This window comes from Phymastichus coffea, unplaced genomic scaffold (assembly GCF_024137745.1).
Source record: "Phymastichus coffea isolate CEN01 unplaced genomic scaffold, Cenicafe_Pcof_1.1 PCOF00178, whole genome shotgun sequence".
Taxonomy (NCBI): Eukaryota; Metazoa; Arthropoda; class Insecta; order Hymenoptera; family Eulophidae; genus Phymastichus; species Phymastichus coffea.
This window is the reverse complement of record NW_026706989.1, coordinates 52,045-64,107: the sequence shown is the minus strand read 5'-3', so window position 1 is coordinate 64,107 and position 12,063 is coordinate 52,045. Positions and strand designations below refer to the sequence as shown.

Below are 12,063 nucleotides of genomic sequence, written 5' to 3'. Positions count from 1 at the left end.
TGTCATGTTTATTTTTCATTTTTTCATTTATATTATATTTTTCAAAAAAAGAACGACCTTTCGTTTTTCCAGAAAAAGGCCGTCTTTGAGTTATATTTCAATCAAGTCATTAATGAAATCAGATCATTCGGTTAGCATGTCCTCCCCAATGAGTTCACCCCCCTTCCAGAGATAAACGTAAACATACATAAGAAAAAAAAACCATGTCTAATATACATAACAGAACCCTCCCTATTTTAATTCGGTAGAGTAAGATACGTTTAAAAAAAAACAATAAATGTAAATGCAAATTTTAAGTTGTTTAATAATTATTAATATCTGTAGTGTATTCTTTACTATATTATGCGACTTCACGCCTGTGCATGATTACACGTTTGTGAATTCAATTGTTTGCTGATGTGGATTTGAATTTTAATTTTCACCATTGAAATGGATTGAGAAAATCATTGTCACCAACTTTCAAACGTCAAATTTTCAAATTTGTTGCCATGAAAATGAAAACATAACCTCTCAAATATTATAATATAACTGTACGTACGAATACGATCTAAGTGCAACCTGTATAGTCATACTTTTTGTTAATATAAAGTTCAGCTCCTTTATTGACGGGTAAGTACATTTTCATTGATATTCTTTGTTCTTATCATGAGTCTGTTTTGAATAAACAACATATTTCTTTATGTATTTGCTTAACAATTGAAAATTAGTGTACGTTGATATGCCAATAAACTTAATGTACTCAATGATTTTTACGTATTTTACAAACACTTCAACTCAAAAACTAATAATCAAGTATTTATTACCATTAGATGTAATTAATATTGTGCAATAAATCTAATTATTACCTACTGTTTCAGTAAAAAGCTTCAAATTCGAACAACTCCATGGAAGCGCAAAAAATTGATCAAAAGGAGTACTTGAAGCGTTATCTTTCTAAGAAAGACGATAGAAAGAAAAAGAAAAAGAAGAAGCTAAAAGTTGGACCAAAAAAGTGTGTATAAATTTCATAATGCTTTTCTTTTACCAACATTTTTTTCAATAAAACTTGTTTGTAGGTTATCTGTGATTTCTATGATTTCTTGAAAACAACTTGAAAAAGGTTTATGCAATCTGTTTAAAAATGAAATAATAAAACAAACAATTTTTTAAGAATAATTATTGGAAACCTTTATGGATTATATATACTTCTAGAATTGATAAATAAGTTATCATTACTTACTGATAATAGTAAAAGGCTCTTTTCTTTTTCAATCAGTTGTTCTAGTTTAGATATAATAGTTTTCTTATGATTGTTATATTTCCATTGTTCATATGATGAAACTAAAATGTACAAAGAGATTACTTAAAAACATTTTATTCATGTATAACTAAACTTGTTTTAGTTACTTCAAGATTTATAAATTTATAAACATTGCACAAAAAAGTATAATGCTTAATTTTCAGAGTTCAAATAATTGATGATGATATTGATTTAAAAAATCTGGCAACTATTGACGATGAAGAAATTAGCATATTCAATGCAACAGAAGATGCACCACAGATTGTTGGCATAATTGATGAGCGAGGACCCGATTTTGATAATAAACAAAGATGGAAAGTTATAGCTGATGATGGGACTGGAGATATTGCTATTCAAGAAATAGGACACTCTAAAAAATCTACTCGAGCAAATGGTAAACAAGAATCTAACGTGAAAGATAATAAACTAGAGAAAAAGTTGAAAGAAAGAGCATCGAAGAAAAAGAAGGCTGCAAATAGTAGTGGTTTAGACAGTAGCGAAGATAAAAAATTTAAAAAACACAAAAAGAATAAATCATCTAAAAAGAAAAAAAAGAAACGACACAGTACTTTATCGTTAGACCCAGAAGATTCAGACTCAGACTGCGATAAAAGGAACATGAAAAGGAAAAATTCTGACAAAAGAAAGAAAGATAGTAATTTGGATTTGAGTTCTCCACATGATTCTAGCAGAGAAGAATCTAGAAGTAATAATATATCCATGAGCATAGAAGAATCTAAAAGTACTAATATTTCCGTGAGCAGAGAAAATAGTGATTCTGATTCAGGTTCTTTAGGTGATTTTAACAAGAAAAACACTAAAAGTCAAAATACATCTAAGGAAAGACAAAACAGTGATTCAGATATAAGCCCTTTCCGCGATTCCAGCAGAAAAAAATCTAGAAGTCAAACTACATCCAAGACGAGACAAGATAGTGATTCCGATTTAAGCCCTCCACGTGAGTCTAACAGAAAGAAATCTAAAAGTAAAAATACATCCAAAAGAAGACGAAATAGCGATTCTGATTTAAGTCCTCCTAGATCTAATACAAAAAGAAGCGAGTCTCCATTAAGAAATAGTCGAAAGAGTCAGAGTCAAGATTCTGACTTGAGTCCTCCAAGGACAAGCAAAAATAAAAGTAAAAAATATGATTCCTTTAATACTATTAAATCAAAATCTTTAAGAATGCAAAACAAGTCTGACTCTGACCTCAGTCCACCTAGGTCAAAAAAATTCAAAAATTGTAAAGACTTGGATGAAAATGATTCAGATTTTAGCTTACCAAATAACGGCAAATTAAGGGCAGATACACATTCTCGAAAAAGTAAAATAAACTATGATTCTGACCTTAGCCCACCACGGCATTCAAGACAAGAACATGGCAAGCCAGAAAAGTATTCTGGTCATAGGCCAAAATCAGGATGGGATGTTGATTCAAAGCCATCTCATAATTCTGAACGAAGTAGGTCTCGTCATATATCACCGATGTATTCCTATTCGAAATCAAGTTCATCTAAATGGGACAGGAAGAAATCACCAAGTCCCAACAGAAAGTCGGATTCTCATCGTAAAAATGACGATAGAAACACATCTCCAGCTTGTTCAGTAACAAGTCAAACAAAGAAAAAAAGAATGTCGGACGGCAGGTCTGCTGGATTGACAAATTTGCAAACTCTGATGGAGGAGGACAAAGAAAGGAAACGCCGTGAAGAGGAACAATTACGAAACGTAAGCTTTTTAAAAATCTAGTTGAATATTATTTAGTTGATGTACTGTATTATTAATCATGGCATAAATATTTCTACAGATGAGTAGAGAAGAAAGCGGTTATGGACAAGCGACGATAGTACGTGGTAAAAAGAGACGCGACTTGGAACAAAATGCTGCTGAAGAACGAGAAAGACAAAAGGAACAAAATGAAATAAATGCAAAATATGCCAAATGGGGCAAAGGGTAAGTCGAGCAAATGTTTTTATCAATCCTTTTAACATCCCCATGTAATTTAACTAAATAGTGACAGTAACTTTTCGATTGCAGATTGAAACAGGTAAAGGATAGAGATGACCGACTGAAAAGAGATTTGCACGAGATGAGTAAGCCTCTTGCAAGATATGCCGATGATCAAGATTTGGAGCGTGAGCTACGCGCGGTAGAAAGAGAGGAAGATCCTATGTTGGCATACATCAAAGAAAAAGAGATAAAAGAAGGCAAAAGGGCACCAGGTATTTTTTTAAATGATGTTTTATTTTTTATTTTTGTCGATCGACATAGATAATTTAATTTACAACTTAATTTACAGATAAACCAAAGTACGAAGGTGCTTACATGCCTAATCGATTTGGTATTAAACCCGGACACCGTTGGGACGGTGTCGATCGTAGTAATGGATATGAAGCCAAATGGTTCGAGGCTCAAAACTCCAAGAAAGCAAATGAAAAAGAAGCATATGAATACTTAACAGCTGATATGTAAATCAGCTGATGTGTTTTACGTTAAACTTTCTATTGGTTTACTGTAACTTGAAATAATTTTTGATAACAATTTACTACGAATTGTATTGGAGAAAATGACAAATTACTACAATCATAAAAAAATTACTATAATCACAGAATGTCAACTATATACAGAGTCATTTTGAGTTTTCTAACTTGCTGAGGAACTGATTCTTGTAAATAATTTTATTCGTGGAGTTTGATATACCAATATTTTTAAAATATGAAATAAATCTGTCTTTTATTTCTCAACTCAATCCCATTAACATTTGTAATAAATACTAAGTTAAACAGCGAGAAGAAAAACACAAATATCATGAAAGCAAATAATAATACTGGATGAGCACATAAGCATTCAGATCACGCTTATCGGGTATTCTTCACTGCAATCCGTTTAGTTGCAGCTGCGCGCGCGCTCCTTTGGTAAGTCTCTCGCGCAACAGGCTGGTAACAACACGCTCTCGGTTTTTCGCATATATACAGGGACTATAGCAGCACACCTGGAATGCACACATCAAGAAAGAAGAGTAGGGGGAGGCGAAAGTGAGCTTAACGCCAAGAATGGGCAGGACGACCCTGTGGAGGAGGAGGAGGCGACGGCGGCGGCGGCGGCGGCAACGATCGGTAAAAAAGTTTGGTGTGTATTGCTGCTGCCAGTTGGTGTTAGTGATTGTGCGCGGATGACGATGGAACATCGCTAACTCAGGACAAAACGAAAGACGATCATCAGAATGACGCGAAAATTGAGCAAATTTCTCATCCTATTCGAGAATACCAATCTTCTCTACTTTCCTGGACATTTCCTTTCGGGTCGAGTGCTCATTGAACTCGACGACGAGGCATAGTAAGTCGGCGCCATATTTCTCTCTTACTTTTTTACGCGCGCGGGTGTTTCATACGCATAAACACCTGGAGCTTACTTTCTATTTGCACATAAAAGCTGGTAATTTGTTTTGACTTCCGTGGCTGGTTTTTGGGATAACAAGTGCTAATTGAATGCGTGTTGTTGCGCATGCTAGTGAATTCCTGGAAGGATATCTTAGCGCTTAACTTTACGGTGTAAGCCACGAGCTGAGTTTCTTTTGTACGACCTTGTACTAAATAACGAGAAGAATTTCTTCATTTTTCAATCGATCGGTTTCTTTCTTTGCTCTCTGGCTTATACTTTAGCTGTGAATAGTTTTATAACAGGTACAATCCGTTAGAACCGTAAGTTTTCAGAATAATCGGTATTTCAACTCAGTTAGGCGCGTATCTATCGGCTACACCTCCAAATGACATCGTTCAATGGCTACAATTTTAGCATACACGGTAACCGGAGGCATCGTATAACGGTAAAACTATCGCCATCGTCATCATCGTGAAAAAGTCAAATCATGATTTTATTAAAATGCTTTCCTAGTCACATACTTACGTTGCACGCTAATGTTCTCGTTGTTCGCTTGCGCGAGGGGCATTAAACAAAGTGATCTCGCGCACGCAATCGTGTATAGATAAATGGCCCCCGTCTTTCTGTCTGACCACCGTGAATGTAATGCATGCAGGCTCGTTAGTGCCGCAAAGATTCGCGATCGCTTCCGCGAGCGTCTTTCTGCAATCTTTTCTCTCTCTCTCTCTCTCGCTCTCTCTAGGCGGTCGTGCACTTTCTCATGCACGCATGGCCGTGTGTTCCGATGCGCAAGCGCTACTGGACGTTGCGCGTGTACGAATCTATTACTAAGCATTTTGCGTTTTTCTGTTGCCGCTACAATTAAAACAAAAAAAAAATAGCGTATCAGGACTGCACTTCCACGTGATAGGCGAAGGCGTGGTACGAGTGCGCAGTCAACGCGCCGAGCGTGTCTACGACAAGGAGAACTACATCGACTTTCGTATGCGATTACTTGGCGAGCCAGGTACGTGCACACTCCTATAGAATTAAAGTCGGGAGCCTCTTGACTGGCACACCGCAACTGTAATCGACGTACTGCCCAGGTGATGGCCCGTCGTTGTTGTCACCGGGCATACACAGTTTTCCCTTCAAGCTTGGCTTACCACTGGGACTACCATCGACCTTTCTCGGCAAGCACGGATGGGTGCAGTACTACTGTAAGGCTGCGCTAAGGGAGCCTGGCGGTCTTGTGCACAAGAATCAGCAGGTGTTCATTGTCATGAACCCCATCGACTTGAATTTGGAGCCACCGATATTAGCGGTAGGTACGCCGATTCGCGTTCCCCGGATAAGCGCTCTAACGAGTTCAGTCGTTGCCTATTGCGGCCCGCAAGTGTGGGCTAAATGTTGAGCAGCGCGAAAGATGTATTCAGGCTTGCAACGAAGCGTCGCCTTCTCTCATTCGAAAGTCCGCGTGCGTCGTTTGCGCAGCTCGATGGTTTTCCGCGCAAGCTCAACTAACACTTACTTGTAACGCCTCAACTCGTTAGGGAATTCCGCGTGACGAAACCGAAGCATGTCTTATAAGGACAAATGAATATCTTGTTTCGCGATACAAGTCTCCCCCCCCCCCCCCCCCCCGCCCTCTATCTCGACACCCGCGCGAATTCATCGACTCGCTCCAAGTCACTCGAACACTTGCGAGGAAAGAAGACGAAGGGAAAAAAAAAGAAACAGTTGGCCTAGAGAACTAGAAAGACGGCTCGCGGCGGCGTGACGAGCGCGATGCTTCGTTGCCCACGTAAAACATTCAGTCGATCGACGTTCTTGGAGAGATTGTTATGCAAGTTTTTTGCATATGCGATTGAAAAATTAACATAATTTTTATTGTGTCGCTCCGCGCGGTGGACTTTACGGTTTTCATATAGCATTGGTCCTGTTAGCATTGGCTCAATAATATGTACATTCGTCCGAAGGTTAAATCTAAAACTAAAATGGAAATCGCGCATTAAACGGTATATTTTAATGAACTGCAGCAACCAGCCCGATTAGAAGTGGAGCAGCACGTTGGAGTATCGTGTGTTTCCGGAGGTCCAGTATTCTGCCGAGTAAGTCTCGACAGGGGCGGTTACGTTCCAGGCGAGAGCATCGGTATCTCGGCTACCGTGAGCAACCGCAGTAAAGTCACCATGAAGTCAACCAAGGCTTCGCTCACCGAAACAATTCAGTACCTATGCCGTGGTAAAATACTTGCCAGCGAGACTCGCGAGCTTGCCAGTGTATCCAGAGGTAAAATCAGACCTGGCGAGGGCGAAGAATGGTTGAACGAACAGCTGTACGTGCCACCTTTGCCACCCACTAATTTGAGAGGATGTCATTTGATTAACGTTCTTTATCATGTTTACGTAAGTTGCTTTGCGTTTCATTTCTGTTGTGATTACATTTCAATAATCGAATTGACGAACCGATTGTCTCGTCAATTCATTGGAAAAGGAAAAATTAACTTCTGGACGTTGTTTAATTTCAATGGCTTTGAGATTCTATCCTTAGAAATGCAAAATGTAAAAATTGAGCAATTAAGAGGCTTTCGATTGCTCGGTGATGAGACGAGAAAGTTAAGAAGTCCTTTAAGAGAACCCAATTGTTTGCCTCCCTGACAAACGACATTCGTTAACATTAAGGGCGCAATTACTTTGCAGTTCGTGATAACTCCGAAGAGTTTGGACAAGGAGATAAAACTTCAGATTCCAATAGTACTGGCGACATACCCACTCCGACAAGAAGGTGCACCAGCTGGCACTGCACCATCCAAACGCGGAGCTCATTATCCATCCACTCTACCGATCTTTCGACCGTGGCTAGACGACAAAACTTTCGATGTTGAAGATTGAGTTATTTCAAGGGATGTATTTTGAATGTGTACATATCAGTGATTAGTTTAGAACCGCAGCATTTATGAGACAATATTTGTGAAAAGATGATTAGTCAACGCAGTAGAATGACAAACAAACAGGATAATTAGTTTGGTTATAAATTGAGATAATGACATAAAAATCTTTTGAATTTTCTCACAATCTATTTGAAAACTTTGTCAATGAGATAAAATTCAATATATGTGAACATAAGAGTACATTTAACAATAAAAAATAATTAGGCTTCTTTCCGATAATATTGCTTTATCTACGTCATTAGCAGGTACAAAAAGTTGATCGCATTATGTATATATACAAGCAATTTTTATACAATCATTACTTAAAAACCTAAGAAAATATATTGTAAAAAACAATTATATTACTAGAAAACTTAGCTTTTTAATTGTGAAATAATAAAAAGAATGTGTTTACTTATTTTGAAAAATAGCGTGTTTTTTCATTTGGACAACGTGATCAATCGCTTGCTGCTTCAGACTTCAACTTCTCCGTTACTTTTTCAAGGCTACTCCCAGTTACAATGATTTTTTTATAACGGCTTCTTGAACCCTGAAACATATGTAGATTCTCAAGTTTTACAACTGAAATGTGACAACTGTTATACTCAGTATTTAACTGACTTTGTCGAAAATCACGTCTGATTTTCTCAAGTTGAGTACGGAAGCCAAATATTTGACGAGTTCGGCATTCGCTTCGCCTTCGTGAGGTGGCGCAGATATTGCTACGCCTACTGCTTCTTCTGAAAAATCTTGAGAAAAGAAACTCAATTTGGAAAAAGAAAAGTTCATAAATAAGGCCCAGCGAAAAATGTCAAAAGAGAAATCATTTTAATGTACCCGTAATGTTGTTGTGTCGTGATCCAGGTTTCGCATGAATCTGTATGACAACATTGCCATCTTTGTTCACACTAATTGGACCCTGCAGTTGAAAATACATTCGATAATGACAATCAAATAAAAAGCTATGTGGTTTCAATGAAAAGCACCAAAATGTAACAAGCTACTTGTAAAAGAGAGATGGTGATATGATCCACGAAAAATAATGCTTTGACGTCATTGGAAAAATGCAGCTTTTAAATGCATAGTCGTTGAATGAATAAAACCTAAAAATCAATTAATCATATTGACATGAGCAACTTTACCGCTGCGGTCTATGAATCAACTGTTTCACTTTTTAGACGCTAGATGTCACTTCGATGAACTATCCATCTCATGGTTTATGAATTCCAACGCGATATTTGATACACGCATCTCTCGCGCATGCACCTGAAGTGCTTTTTCGGCTCGCTTAAGCCTGAGAACTATTTAGTCGTGCTAGCCTAAAAAATGTCAGAGTACGGTCTTGACAGGTGATTTTGGGAGCATAAGCAGTCATAACAGCAACAGATGACGAGACACTGCTCTCTTTCTCGCCGCGTCCATTCGTGAGCGGTAAGTTTTCAGTCTACACTCGTAATTTTCTGCTACAGCTTACCTCGACTTTCTTCGTTGGCGCTGCGGCTGTCGATGTTTTTCCTTTCGTTTTACTGCTTTTACTCGCCATCACTCGTGATGGAATCGATGTTATCGTCACCCCGAAATGTGTTAACGCGTGACCCGTGACCGAAAGCATTTACGTGGGCATTTTTTCTCACAAAGTAGCGTAGCTACTTTTGCGATTGTGCTTCGTTATAACCTTAATTTTCGATAGTGTGTGCGTGAACAGTTGTGTAAAAAGAGAAAAGGAAGGACAACAGCCGTTGAGCGCATGCGTGCTTTGTGTTTACATTTTGCTGTCATGTTATAGCGCGATATTTAAAAATGCGTTACCTAGTGAATATTAAGTTACATATTTTAAAAACTCTGTACTAAGCGCGTGCACAAATATCTAGGTGAAGTTCAAAGTTAATATCAAATACGTTATTTAACTAGTCGATAAAGATGCCGAAGAAGTTTGTTGGAGAAAACAGCAAGGCGGTGGCTGCGCGAGCTCGCAAAGCCGCCGTCAAAGAAGCCGAACATGAGCGTAAAGTTAAGGAAGCCGAAGATCGTGCCTGGGAAGATGACGACAAACAGCTTGTAAAGAAGAAGCAGAAACAAGTGCGTGAATAATACTATAATAGGGTATAATATTCTTATGGGATTTTTTTACGGGTTTCATACAGCCCGTAACATCGAATTCACCAATTTGACCACTTACCAATTGTTCAAAGTTGGTATACTTGTTAACTATATAAAGGACAATATTTGCACGGTTTTAGACCAAAAAGTTGATAAAGGGCTGAGTTATCAGCTATTAAAAAAATATAGGTTTTTTGGTTTAATTCGCTTTCTTGAAGACTAATAAAGATATCGACATGAATTTTTTTTTAAATGTGGAACCACTTACCTTTGGAATATAAATAGACAGAATTCTAATTGTTTATTTATGCCATTGTTATACACAATTTTTTTATATATCGACAATATTTCAAAATCTGATATTTTTTTCAAAATTTTTAGACCATCGTATTCCTTGTAATTTTTTACATAAGAAATATGGTAAAAAATGAGTCGCCGCTATTAGGGTTAATGCAGCATTGAAATCAAGCGAACCATCTATTAACCACTCGGTCGCCCGCTGCTTGTGCGGTACATGTCCAACATTGCACGCGGCAAACGTCTTTAAATAACGAATAAACAATTTGTTATTTTCTATTTCATCTCTATATCATCACTCTCTGTTTCTTTAAATAATATTTAAAGAAACTAATTAAATAAGTAGTATAATAAACTTATTTTTTATACGATCTGATGTAACATTGAATAAAACACTTGTACGTGCTTAAGGCCGACGCATTTTCATAAAGCGACTACATTAAAAAAATCATGCTAGAAAATCAAAATACCAATTTTAAGTCTTCTAGAAATTTCAAATATTTCTTACGAAAAACAAATTTTACTAAAAACATTTTTTCCATAACATTATGAATTTGGAAAATGTTTTTGCATGCAGAATACTCAAAATTCATTGTAAAACAATAGTACTGCACATTTCGTAAGTTTTTTAAACATAACACCTGAGAACGTAAATAATTTAAAAATCACAATTTTTCAAAATGTTGCTTCTCACAGGTGCAATGCTAATGGCACAAGCAGCTGGTGAATTCACACTGACTCAGATTAGTGAAACACAAATATTAGATCCACAGTTTTAGATCATTGTCGACCTAGTCTCAATTTTTCCAAGGTTTCAAACTAATATATTTATTTACTATTTAAAGAAATACTTGTAGTGATAGAATATGAAATTATTTATTCATTAAAGGCGTTTGCCACGGACAGCGTTGAACTGGACAACACGTGCAGTAGAGATACCGTTGATTTTTTTTAAATTGTGTGTAACAATGACATAAATAAATAATTAGATTTTTTCACTATTTATATTTCAAAAGTAAATCTTTCCTTATATTTAAAAACATTCATGTCGATAGCTTTATTAGTCTCCGAAAAATTGAATTAAAACAAAAAACAAAAATCATATTTTTTCAACAGTTGAAAACTTAGCTCTTTATCAACATTTTAATCTAAAACTATGCAGGCATGCTAATCTCTATGTAGGTTGTATACCAATTTTGAATAGAACTGGTGAATTCAATGTTACGGGCTATATGAAATAGCTAAAATTAATCCTTACCTCAAAGAGCGAATTTAAAATGCGATTTTATATGATTTGACAATTTTTAGGAAGAAGCGGAGAAAAAACGACTACAACAACTACAGAAAAAGGAAGAAGCAAAAGCTCTTCTTGAGAAAGAGATGAATTCCATTAAAGTGGGTGGTAAACAGCCAATAGCTAAAGTCACTCGTGCTGAAATTGTCGCTGCCACCGAAAAACGTAACCAAGTTGCTCAGAAAAATAAGGAAGAGGAGAAACCGATTGAGGAGAATTTAAACAGAATTGTTCTCGAGGGTGAAACAGCTCATGGAATTGACGAAGCTATATCCGTGTTAAGGTATGTATATTTTTTTATAAATTTTTTTCACAATTGAATTGGAAGAACCTATTTTCTGTTTTATTGTTCACAGCTTGAAAGATCCGGATATAGATCGTCATCCGGAGCGTCGAATGAAAGCTGCGTTCCTGGCCTTCGAAGAGCGCATGATGCCGATTCTCAAGCAACAAAATCCAACGTTACGTTTGAGTCAGTTGAAGCAATTGCTGCGTAAGGAGTGGATGAAATCCACTGAGAATCCATTCAATCAAGTGAAAATACAAAACAGTAGCTAATGATGGAGTTACGTGGCAATAGGTCACGCAACGAAGAATGAAACTGTGGTCGTGAAGTAAGCGCGTGTTAATCAATCAACATTCATAATTTTAAACTTTCGATTTTATTGCAAACATGAATAATAATAATAATAATTTATGCTTCGATACCTTAAAAGTACAATGTCGAGGTTAAAAATAACGTTATTCTCTGTATAAAAAAAATAATCACATCTTTGGTACGACTTGCTTTTGCGCTATAAT

General features: G+C 36.8%; 4 protein-coding genes across 4 annotated transcripts; 3 read left to right on the top strand and 1 right to left on the bottom strand.

The window, feature by feature from the left end:
* Positions 1 to 537: 537 nt before the first annotated feature.
* LOC131673453 (BUD13 homolog) lies at positions 538 to 3,978 on the top strand. The gene is made up of 6 exons (XM_058951464.1): positions 538 to 609; positions 858 to 991; positions 1,444 to 3,007; positions 3,087 to 3,232; positions 3,317 to 3,501; positions 3,579 to 3,978. Exons 2-6 carry the CDS (start codon positions 885 to 887, stop codon positions 3,749 to 3,751), a joined length of 2,175 nt encoding a protein of 724 aa, XP_058807447.1. The 5' UTR covers positions 538 to 609; positions 858 to 884; the 3' UTR covers positions 3,752 to 3,978.
* Positions 3,979 to 4,451: 473 nt separating this feature from the next.
* Positions 4,452 to 7,543, top strand: LOC131673457 (arrestin domain-containing protein 2). Its single transcript, XM_058951469.1, has 5 exons — positions 4,452 to 4,615; positions 5,542 to 5,666; positions 5,746 to 5,963; positions 6,679 to 7,047; positions 7,342 to 7,543. Exons 1-5 carry the CDS (start codon positions 4,503 to 4,505, stop codon positions 7,531 to 7,533), a joined length of 1,017 nt encoding a protein of 338 aa, XP_058807452.1. The 5' UTR covers positions 4,452 to 4,502; the 3' UTR covers positions 7,534 to 7,543.
* A 442-nt stretch (positions 7,544 to 7,985) lies between these two features.
* Positions 7,986 to 9,468, bottom strand: LOC131673459 (UPF0235 protein C15orf40 homolog). Its single transcript, XM_058951471.1, has 4 exons — positions 9,046 to 9,468; positions 8,409 to 8,490; positions 8,193 to 8,320; positions 7,986 to 8,121 (listed from the first exon to the last, which is right to left on the bottom strand). Exons 1-4 carry the CDS (start codon positions 9,181 to 9,183, stop codon positions 8,029 to 8,031), a joined length of 441 nt encoding a protein of 146 aa, XP_058807454.1. The 5' UTR covers positions 9,184 to 9,468; the 3' UTR covers positions 7,986 to 8,028.
* Positions 8,822 to 11,836, top strand: LOC131673458 (coiled-coil domain-containing protein 124). The gene is made up of 4 exons (XM_058951470.1): positions 8,822 to 9,002; positions 9,483 to 9,650; positions 11,277 to 11,545; positions 11,619 to 11,836. The coding sequence occupies exons 2-4, from the start codon at positions 9,492 to 9,494 to the stop codon at positions 11,818 to 11,820; spliced, it is 630 nt and encodes a 209-aa protein (XP_058807453.1). The 5' UTR covers positions 8,822 to 9,002; positions 9,483 to 9,491; the 3' UTR covers positions 11,821 to 11,836.
* Positions 11,837 to 12,063: the final 227 nt, after the last annotated feature.

Bases quoted from the DNA above. Each gene is read 5' to 3' on its own strand.
- LOC131673459 (XM_058951471.1), bottom strand. From the start codon at position 9,183: ATGCTTTCGGTCACGGGTCACGCGTTAACACATTTCGGGGTGACGATA. The intron at 8,321-8,408 runs GTACATTAAAAT...TCTTTTCTCAAG, and splicing joins ACGACACAACAACATTACGG to ATTTTTCAGAAGAAGCAGTA. The intron at 8,122-8,192 runs GTCAGTTAAATA...CATATGTTTCAG, and splicing joins CAGACGTGATTTTCGACAAA to GGTTCAAGAAGCCGTTATAA.
- LOC131673458 (XM_058951470.1), top strand. From the start codon at position 9,492: ATGCCGAAGAAGTTTGTTGGAGAAAACAGCAAGGCGGTGGCTGCGCGA. The intron at 9,651-11,276 runs GTGCGTGAATAA...GACAATTTTTAG, and splicing joins TAAAGAAGAAGCAGAAACAA to GAAGAAGCGGAGAAAAAACG. The intron at 11,546-11,618 runs GTATGTATATTT...TATTGTTCACAG, and splicing joins GAAGCTATATCCGTGTTAAG to CTTGAAAGATCCGGATATAG.
- LOC131673457 (XM_058951469.1), top strand. From the start codon at position 4,503: ATGACGCGAAAATTGAGCAAATTTCTCATCCTATTCGAGAATACCAAT. The intron at 5,667-5,745 runs GTACGTGCACAC...CGTACTGCCCAG, and splicing joins GCGATTACTTGGCGAGCCAG to GTGATGGCCCGTCGTTGTTG. The intron at 5,964-6,678 runs GTAGGTACGCCG...AATGAACTGCAG, and splicing joins TGGAGCCACCGATATTAGCG to CAACCAGCCCGATTAGAAGT.
- LOC131673453 (XM_058951464.1), top strand. From the start codon at position 885: ATGGAAGCGCAAAAAATTGATCAAAAGGAGTACTTGAAGCGTTATCTT. The intron at 992-1,443 runs GTGTGTATAAAT...CTTAATTTTCAG, and splicing joins CTAAAAGTTGGACCAAAAAA to AGTTCAAATAATTGATGATG. The intron at 3,502-3,578 runs GTATTTTTTTAA...CTTAATTTACAG, and splicing joins AGAAGGCAAAAGGGCACCAG to ATAAACCAAAGTACGAAGGT.